The following is a 9862-nucleotide window of genomic DNA, read 5'->3' on the forward strand; positions in this document are numbered from 1 at the left end:
GATGGATGGATGGATGGATGGATGGATGGATGGATGGATGGATGGATGGATGGATGGATGGATGGATGGATGGATGGATGGATGGATGGATGGATCTCAGAAAAAAAAATCTCAGAAAAAGCCTCATGTTGCCTGAACTGTGTTACCATTGTCAGCGGATCAATGCTACCACCTACTGGTAATCCTTTGAACTGCGCCCTGCTCTCACGGCATAAGAGAACAATTACATATTTGCATGCTTAATGTCGCTGCCTGCTTCGTCCTCCATTTTACTCTTTCCCACTAAACCTTCCTTGTAGTTGCAAATCGAGGGGAATAATGACGTAAGGGAAGTGTTTGCAGTAATAACCATATAGGAACTAAAAATAGATGGAAGGGTTTTCATTGCTGTACTACACAGGTGTGAATTTTATGGTTGAGTTTTACTGCTTCCCTTTGATAATATTAAACTATAAGCATTGTGTTGCATTGGAGATTTACATGCAGAAGAGCATGTGTTAACAACTAAGCCCACCATTTACACTGAGGAGCTTACTGCCATATGAAAAATGCAATCAAAACTCTGCCTTGCATGTAAAATATATGTTCATAAGCATAAGGTGTAGATTCTTAGTGTGTATGTCTGTTGCATTCCCCTCACTTTGATGTTTCATATTAAATTAAACCAGAAAATATGGAAATGAGACACTGCGGCCTAATTTACATCTAATATTACCCCGCGCACTGCTACCCCAATGCCACCTAACCATGGCAGAATCTGTGAAGATGTTTCTCAGGCATGAAGGAGAAATTCATTACCAGACAAATTGATCTAATTAACATGGAGGACGGACACGAGAATCCATCTGATAACAACGAGAGCAAAGCCTCTAAAATTGCTCGCTCGACCTCCACAGTCAGACACATCACGGACATTAGAGGCACTTGGTTCCGGACAATTTAAGGAACTGACCCAATCAGGGTACACTAAAAAGTAAGAAAAAAATAATAATAATGTGGCAGCTAGATTTAAGCATAGGAAAGCGGCTAAAACAGGGTTAAAAATACATTCTACATGTAAAGAGAGTACATTAAAAATTGTTAAAACAACACAAAACAATTAGCAATCAAGGTCTCATGAACAGCAGTGGGAATCCGGATTCATCTTTTTTAACGACTATAACCTTTGTCAGTCTTGTAACATTTCTGGAAATGAAAATGTCCTTTTCAATTAGAGAAGAGGGATACACAGCGTGAATAGGGCAAATTAATGCTGCAAACCTCTTTGGAGTCATTTAAATCACCCTGTAGTGTTAAAAGCTCCTTTAATTCACCCTTTTCTCTCATTATACGTGTCTACAGTGATAAACAATACTTTCTAATTCTAAATAATTTTTTTTTCATAAACCAAATGGCAATCTACCTTACACAGTAAACTTTTCGTTTACAGCCCAGGTGGGTTAAATGTACAGTACACACTGAGTAGTTCCTAATTTCACTAAACACATGAAATTAGGTATCTAATGCTAAGTCTGACATCTTAATTCAAAACTCAAAAGCTGTCAAGACAATACAGTTAGTTACAGTTCACATGGATGAATGAATGGACAGATGACGAAACGCTGAAGTTCTTCAGTGAAAAACACCAAGGCAAAGCCATTAAAAAAAGTTGGACAACCATGTCAGAAGGGTTAAGTAATGCTTACTTAAACATAAAAACTTCTTTAATATGAAAGCTTTAGGTACATGTGATATTTATATTCTTTTTACAGGTGATGGCTGAAAAAGAGAGAATCACCACTATAAAGAGAATAAACACTTGACTTTTAGTTGCATTGTGTAGCACTTTGAGATTTTTTCTAATGAAAAGTGCGGTACAAATTACATTTATTATTATTATTATTATTATTATTATTATTATTATTATTATTATTATTATTATTATTATTATTATTATTATTATTATTATTATTATTATTATTAAGTGAGACTCAGTTGTCACAGCATATATCTACTTCTAAAGCCCATTTCCTCCTTTTTGTCTCCCACGTTTAAGCCACCCGGGCTCCTTGATTTCACTCAGACAGCCCAAGACAACCTCTAAATTTCATGGTCTAACTTCTGGGAATCCCCCGCTCAGCTCCTTCAGACAAGCAGCAGCAGCAAACACATTTTGTGAAACTGCTACTATGCTGAGCTCATCACACAAGCAGCTTCTTGGTGAAATGCTGGTAAAAAAAAAATATTGTGAAAGGATTATTGGAGAAAGGTTGCTGTGATGACATGCTAAAGGCAGAGAATCGGACAGAGCAGGAGCTTCTTTAATTGATAGAGGTCCAGTTTCAGGGTGCTAAATTGTGAAGTCAAATTTCTTTTAAGTCGTGTTTGATATAAACAGTTTTTTTAATGACAACTGAAAGCAACATTAATTTTGCAATAAACCGACACTGTGTCCCTGGAAAATATACATAATACTGTCCCTTTAAAACATTGTGTGTTGACACACAAGTTTTACATTACACACTCCAGTGCACTAAGCAGTGGTATGCATGTCGGTTTGCTTTAGGCTCAAGGGGTAGTACAGGGAAGGATTATGCTGCTTTCCTGTTGTACTCAGAACTGGGAAATTCCAACTTCCCAGTCAAAAAAATTAACTGGAATGCCCTCTGAAGTCGGGTTCCCCACTGAAAAATGAAAACAATTCAGAATACCCCCATTTATTAAGTGGAAGGCTGATTTTGCTTTCGAAGTGGCCACTTCTCACACCAACAGTGGAAAGATATGGTGGAAACATGTTTATTTTAAACTGTACATGTAAGAGTGCATCTAAAATCAGTTTTAACAAGTAACTCTTGAAACTCTAAACTGAACAAATAAAAAGTAATGCTTAAAATATGAATAATACCTAAATGAAATAATAATATTTTATTTTATTTTATTTGTCATGTTGTCCACACTCCTTACCAGTTGGTGGCAGTAACGCTTCCGTAATGAAGACGGCTCAGGAAGAAGAAAACAGAGGTGGTTACTTTTGAATGCTACGGTGTTTTTCGTGCTAGTGTCTGTGTTTGTTTGTTTTACTGAAAAGTTTCACTAGCACCTCAAATACGATGGGTATAGAAGACGAAGCGGATCGCACTCTCTTCATAAGAAACTTAGACACCAGAGTTACGGAGGAACTCCTGTTCGAGCTGTTTTTACAGGTGCTGCTGTTGTTAGCCACAAGCTAGCAGATGTCCTGTTTGTTTGTAACGGCAGGCTAATGCTAATCCCGAGAAAATGTTTGAGGACAGACAGGCCAGAGTTATAATTTACGAACATGATATTATATTAAGCTTTCTTTAAGTTTTCTTCTTTTTGAACATTTTTATTTTGTAAGCTAAAGCTATTCTGTTAGCGTGTAATTTATACGTTTTTGCAGCCCGGTTTGTGACAGAAAGTGGTTGTGTTTGCAGGCTGGACCTCTCATCCGAACTAAAATCCCTAAAGATTCGGATGGGAAACAGAAAACCTTTGGCTTTGCAGTTTATAAACACGAGGTGTCCGTGCCTTATGCCATGCAACTTCTAAACGGGATATCGCTGTATGGGAAAACGATCCAAGTCCAGTTCAGAACGGGTGAGAAATCGGTTGTTTTTATGAGCTTCGTTTAACATCTCGGTCATTGTAAATAATGCGACAACAAATTATAATTAATCTATCGGTATTTGCATTAAATGACAGCATCAACAGATGAAGTTTAGACAACTTACTTAGTAAATTATTTTACATTTTAAGTTGGTTAATAAAAATTGCAAATGGTAACATTTCAATATTATGCAGATATGTGAGGATACACGGAATGTTACAAAATTACCAGAACATGTCATATCAAAAAAAAAGAGTACATTTGTGTACATTCACATAGTAAGAATGCTTTCTTTCTCACTGTCTGAAATAAGCTTGTCTTGTTTTAGATCAGTTAGAATTATGAAAATTATTTCTATTTGCTAAATTGGAGAAGAAACGTCAATTTCAATTATTGTAGAAATAATGATACAAAATGCAATGTAACATTTTTAATTAATATATCATACACTCATGGACAAAACTGCTGGTACCCATTTATTAATGAATGAAAAATCCACAAAGGTCCCTGAAATGAATAGAAACTAGCAGAAGTTCTAATATTTTGTCATATATAGATACATTTTAGGCTTGTCAACATGAGTGCATTGAATCATATGATTAATCTGACATTTTTAGTGTGCATATACTCCATAACACAGATTAACTACTATTTTGGCCTAGAAAGCTTCTCTCCTGAGGAGGCTTTTATGCCTCTTAACATGTATGGAATGTAATTTAGCTAGGAACGCTTGAAACGATGTTCACCATTAATGCATTAATGCTACTACTGAATGATAGTGCTGCTATCGTGACTTTTATGCAGATTTTCATTGCATAGTAAGAAGTAATGCTCTGTAAATAAAACTTTTTTTCTCAAACTAATAACCAAAGTTTAGAAAAATATATTTTGTTGGTACTGGCAAGCATATATTAACAATAAACAAATATAAACATAAGGTTGTACAAAAAATATTGTTTTGTTAGTAAAAGCAACATATACTTTTATGACTTTGGAATTATTCAGTGGCAATAAAAGTATAAAATAATTTTTGCTATATTTATGTAAGGAGAAAAGACAGTTTCTAAATGTGCTTCAAAAAAGCAGATTTTTTCCCCCCCTGTTAATTAAGTATAAAGCAGCACAAAACATTTTAGGATACATTTCAAATCTAAACCTAGAATGTAACATTTTAATTTTTTAAAACCACTTTTTTCATAGGTAGCAGTCATAGCAGTCCAGGAAATTCCCAGAATTCTAGTCCTGCAAATACCCCAAATCCTCATGGCCAAAGGTAAGAATACATAATTGCCCCGTATATTATGCCCCCACCCCTCTTATTTTTTTATGAGAGTATTAAGACGACACAGGACATCAGGTAAAGAAATGTCAAGTATTTTTGCACAAATGGTTACAAATTATTTCTATTAAAATTGAAATTAAAATAAGCACATGTGATTATCACCTAACAAACACAGGGAATTAATACATTGGTTGTTAAATCATCAGCAAGTACTCCTGATTTTTAAAGAGGATCACTGGGCACTGTGGTGTCTCCTCCTGCAGAGTAAAGCTTAGACTGGGCCTAAAGAATCTGACCCGGCCCAGGGCCATAGATATTGTATCCGAGCTTGATCCAACCCTACTAATTAACCTCAAATAGAGGTTCGAGCCCAAAGTAAACCCGACATAGGAGAGAAAAGCAACACATCTGGTGCACTCAGTGAAGCCAGTGCATGTCTTGTAGAGATCAACAACCAGTTTAAAATACTTCCAGGCCTCTGACTCTGCATTCTGTTGGTTTAGTCGTGTAACTTCTTTCATTTTTAGCTTTTGTTTGACGTCTTCCAGTTCCATTTTGTCACATGTTGTAACCACAGGGTGAGTCAATAGCAAATCTTCTGGGCTGAGTGATTGATGGGAGCGGAGCAGGGCAGGGCCAGTGCACTGTGCTTGTTTCAGTCTAATTAACTTCTGCACCTTACATTCTTTCTTTCTTCATCAGGATAAACTACCTACTCATCTATTTAGACTTTAATGAATAGATTAACACAACAATAAGGACAACATGCATTCTTGTTTTGTTTAGTTTTCACTGTGCTGTATGCATTGTAGGCTTATTAAAAACACACCACAGAAGACCTACCCTAACATCAAGGAAACTGTTTTGACAAGTTTCAGCCCGAATATTTGGTTATTGCTCAGGCTGCCAATCTAAACTCTACTGCAGTCGTTTGCATAAAACAAATTGTACAATTATAAATACAAGTTTCCTCTTCACATGAACATCAAATCATCAGTTTGAGTTGGTGAAACCTGTAGAAACTCTGCTTTTAATCTCCTTTTTTTTTTCTTTTTTTTTCTTTTTTTTATGAATGGACTGCATAGTGGCTTTGAGTTTTGAGATCTACTGAAAAACATCCAAAATGTTTTGCAAGAAATTTGTGGTGGATTAAAAACAGCAACTTCCTGCACACACTTTTGCCTTTTATTTCTGGTGGTTATGCTGTGCAGTGTGTGATATTTTTTGGGATTAAGTCCAGAGACTTGATAGAATAGTCAAAGAACGAACATATCCAGGCCCGTTGATCATACTTGCCGTTTTGCGCTCTTAAGAATGGAACAGTAACTGAGCCAGCGCTGCTGATGTGTCATAAGTACATGAGTACACAGAGAAGTACGCATATTGAGCAGTTTCTTCCTTCCTCTTTGTGTTCAGCCGCTTGCATCTATTACCTATGTTGTTTGTACCTTTGATAAAGACTGACTAGAATTTTTTTTGCTTGTTTTTTTTATGGCTCATTTATGTGCTTACAGTCAAAAATAGGCACTCTTATCTGTTTATTACTGGGGAAGGAATCACAGTTTGGTCTGCAACAGATGATTAATATCAATACTTAACGCTGCCATTTTATTTGCAGTTTTATGTGATAAAATTCAGGTAAAACCAGACGTTCAGATTCACTGTTATCCATATTATTAACTTTGCTGTCAATTTGAATGGCAAGTCATGAAAATGACCTGTTTTTAAATATGTTGTACTGATGGGGGGTGCTGTGGTGGCTGTGGGGTTATGCACAACCCACGTATGGAGGCCTTAGTCCTCGACACGGCCATTGCAGGTTCGATTCCTGGCCTGGCAACCTTTGCCGCATGTCTTCCCTTTCTCTCATTACGCACTTTCCTGTCAATTAACTGTCAAATAAAGGCCACTAGAGCCAATAAAACCTTTTAAAAAAATGTTGTACTGCAAAAATGCACCTAAATTTAGTGGCTGTGCTTCCAATTGCAAAAATGCATACCAATGCAACCAGTACCCTGTACTTGGCAGTGTGTGTATTTTTTTTTTTTTTTTTTTTTTTTTGAAAGAGTACAGTTAGTTTAAGTAACTAACTAGCTTTAGTTACTCCGTTTAGTCCAGTTACAGGTTAATTTGTTCCAACTTATTCTGTTTTTCAGCAATAATTTTGGAAGCATTTATGATAAAAATAAAAAAAACTTAATAGGCTAAAATAATAATTTTGTTCTTTTACTGCTATTTAAACCATTTACTTTCAATGGGGAAAATACGTGCAGATATTTTTAATTTTTCTCAGTAAATATCAACAGACATTATACGTCAAGCATTGATTCATTAGGAAGTTTTCCCTTGATTTCTTTTCATTTTTTTTTCTTTTTCTCTGCCCACTTGTCAATGTGTTTCTTTCCCCCGTTAACCAAATTATTAGAAACATCATGGTCTTTGGACCTTATGAGTTTGAGAAAAAAAACAATTTCTTAAAAGTTAGGCCCATGTTCTGTGATTCATAAATGGTAATATTTTAATTATTTCATTTTCAGTTTCATTCAAAACCACTACCTCTAGCACAGAACTTGCAGCAAATAAGTTTTTTGTGTGCTACAAAAGTGCGATGAAAACAGAAGCAGTGTACAGACTGATTCTGTGGCATGTGGATTGTGGCATGTTGTGTAAATTGTCAAGCTTTCATCCTTTGTATTGATTAGTTTAAAGGAATAACCTATTGAAGATATAAGTGAGGACCAAACTGAACTTCACCCAGACAAATGCAGAAACACTCACCAACGTCTTGCTCTTAAGAGCAAATGTTGGTTCTTTTCTGTATAAAGAAGCTAAACTTTGTCCTAAATATCTTTCATGTAAATCTTGTGTTTGTGCACTCCTGACATTTTTTCTGTTCAAGAGTGGCATTGATGTAAATGAAAATATGAGAAACAAGGGTTTTGGTACAAACTTTTTAATAAATGTAACATTTTTCAACTTATTATTTTTTTATTCCCTTTCAGGATACCAATCCACTTTAGTTCTCCTCCATACACACCTCCACACCAAATGCAGAGGTCATTTTCATCGCCTGACAATCTCCCGAAGCACGTCATGGTAACACTATTTCTCAGCCTATAAAGTAAAAACTCGACAACAACAACAAAAAACAAACTCACGCCTCGCTACCTGTCTTTTTCTACATCCACAGAGGAACAACATGTGGCAGCTCCATATGCAGCAGCTCGAGCAGCTTACCGGCGCTTTTCCCAAATCTTTCCAGGGGCAGTCGCCCGCTGTTGGAAATTCTGGCAGAGAGGAGTTGAGGCAGCAGGACGGCGATCACTACAGGCATGATCGAACCCAGATGAACAGCGGCGGGAGAAACCAGCGCCACTGGGATGAGCACGGCTCCGGTCGTCATCAGCAGCACAGCCACAGCCGGGAGAACTACCACCACCAGAATGACAGGAGTGGTGGCAACCGTCACCACGACAGCCGAGGTGGAAACGGTCGTGATGAACGGGCTGGCAATCGTGCCCTCAAAGAGTACGCTCACAGGTGGCGACGTTACTGAGTTACATCTTTGTGGGGAAAAAAAACAAAAATCAGTTCTTTACATTTTTTGAGGACATTTCTTTTAAGAAAATCTGAATTAGGTTAAAAATCATTGTGTATATACTCAGGTCGTTTGTAAATGATCTCACCAATTTGAGGATTTATTAACTCATGCCTATAAGGCCTCTTTTTAAAGGTCTTTTTAAATTTGAACATTTTTCTTTGATGTGACAGTTTTGTTCTCAACTGTTCTGAATATTACGAAAGTGGATGCAATGTTTCCGACGCAGTTACAACATGACTGGCAGTGAATCTCGAATGACGAAAAGATAAAAAAAAGACGACTTCAAAAACGTATGATACTTTCCAGATTTGTGTTATGCAATTGTGCTTAAATGGTGCTCCTAACAATGTAAACAAATTTTCAGGTACTTCTGCTGAAAAGAACATCAACTTTAGCTATGAAATCCACCAGCAACATTGAAACAAACACAGGGCACCAACTTTTTTTAATTTTTAGATCAACTTTGCTCTTTCCAAGCAAAAGGGGCTTTATTTTACTTTTATGTGGGTTTTATTTTTTAAACTCCAATCTGTAAAACGTGTTTTAAAGTGAACATTTTCTCTATAAAGCTCTTTTCACTTGACTGCTGTATTGTTATTCATCTGGCTTCAACACATGCCTTTGAGTCTTTGTTGTTGTTCATAAAGGCTATTTACAGCTCATGGTGTATAAAGAGGATATTGTATGTTGACGCTTACACGCTGTAATGCAGGCACACATGGCCTTATCTGCACCTATAAATGGACCAAGTGTAACTAATATGCTTGTACAGCGGGTTCTGAAGTAATCTACAGGTGGCGCCACACACATCCATTTATTGAATCAATTAAGATGTTAAATATAACCGAGCTACATGATCAGCTCCGACGTTTGACCTTTCTATTTATGATGCTTTCAAGTCTTAACGAGAATCAGACTCCCATTCTTTCAACTTGACAACACGGAGTTGGTGCCAGGTTTATTTCTTGAGAAGCAGTGTCCCATCCACTTTTCTCAACACGCTTTTAAAAAAAAAAAATGGCACAGGTTTTGGGCGTTTGCGGATGGGGAAAAATGTTTGGCTTCACTCCCATCCCAAATTTAGCAACACTTGGAAACACGGGGCTTCATGTTGCAATCTGCCTTTTGCCTCAGACCTCTTGCTTAAAACTAACTGATAATCAAATCTGAGCCATGGCTGCCCGACAGTTTTCATTTTACCGTCTCGATATTAAAACCTTCTTTAAAAAAATAATAATAATAATACGCTTTCAACACTCCAAAAGGGTGTGTAGTATTTTTCACCCTTTGAACCAAGCTCTCTACCTTCCTTCTAATCTGCTGTAGTATCCGATTGCATCCTGATACTCCCAAATCGCTCCAATAGAGAGGA

The 9862-nt window shown here is 36.7% G+C and overlaps 1 protein-coding gene across 1 annotated transcript; it reads left to right on the forward strand.

Annotated features, from left to right (window-relative positions):
* Positions 1-3006: 3006 nt before the first annotated feature.
* On the forward strand, positions 3007-9073 carry rbm7 (RNA binding motif protein 7). Its single transcript, XM_008403480.1, has 5 exons — positions 3007-3182; positions 3435-3597; positions 4808-4880; positions 7892-7985; positions 8080-9073. Exons 1-5 carry the CDS (start codon positions 3090-3092, stop codon positions 8443-8445), a joined length of 789 nt encoding a protein of 262 aa, XP_008401702.1. The 5' UTR covers positions 3007-3089; the 3' UTR covers positions 8446-9073.
* Positions 9074-9862: the final 789 nt, after the last annotated feature.

Source organism: Poecilia reticulata, unplaced genomic scaffold, assembly GCF_000633615.1.
Source record: "Poecilia reticulata strain Guanapo unplaced genomic scaffold, Guppy_female_1.0+MT scaffold_678, whole genome shotgun sequence".
NCBI classification, from domain to species: Eukaryota; Metazoa; Chordata; class Actinopteri; order Cyprinodontiformes; family Poeciliidae; genus Poecilia; species Poecilia reticulata.

What these genes read in the sequence shown, in the direction of transcription:
- rbm7 (XM_008403480.1), top strand. Translation starts at nt 3,090, where the DNA reads ATGGGTATAGAAGACGAAGCGGATCGCACTCTCTTCATAAGAAACTTA. An exon ending in TGTTCGAGCTGTTTTTACAG is followed by an intron (nt 3,183 to 3,434) that starts GTGCTGCTGTTG and finishes TTGTGTTTGCAG; the next exon opens with GCTGGACCTCTCATCCGAAC. An exon ending in ATCTCCCGAAGCACGTCATG is followed by an intron (nt 7,986 to 8,079) that starts GTAACACTATTT and finishes CTACATCCACAG; the next exon opens with AGGAACAACATGTGGCAGCT.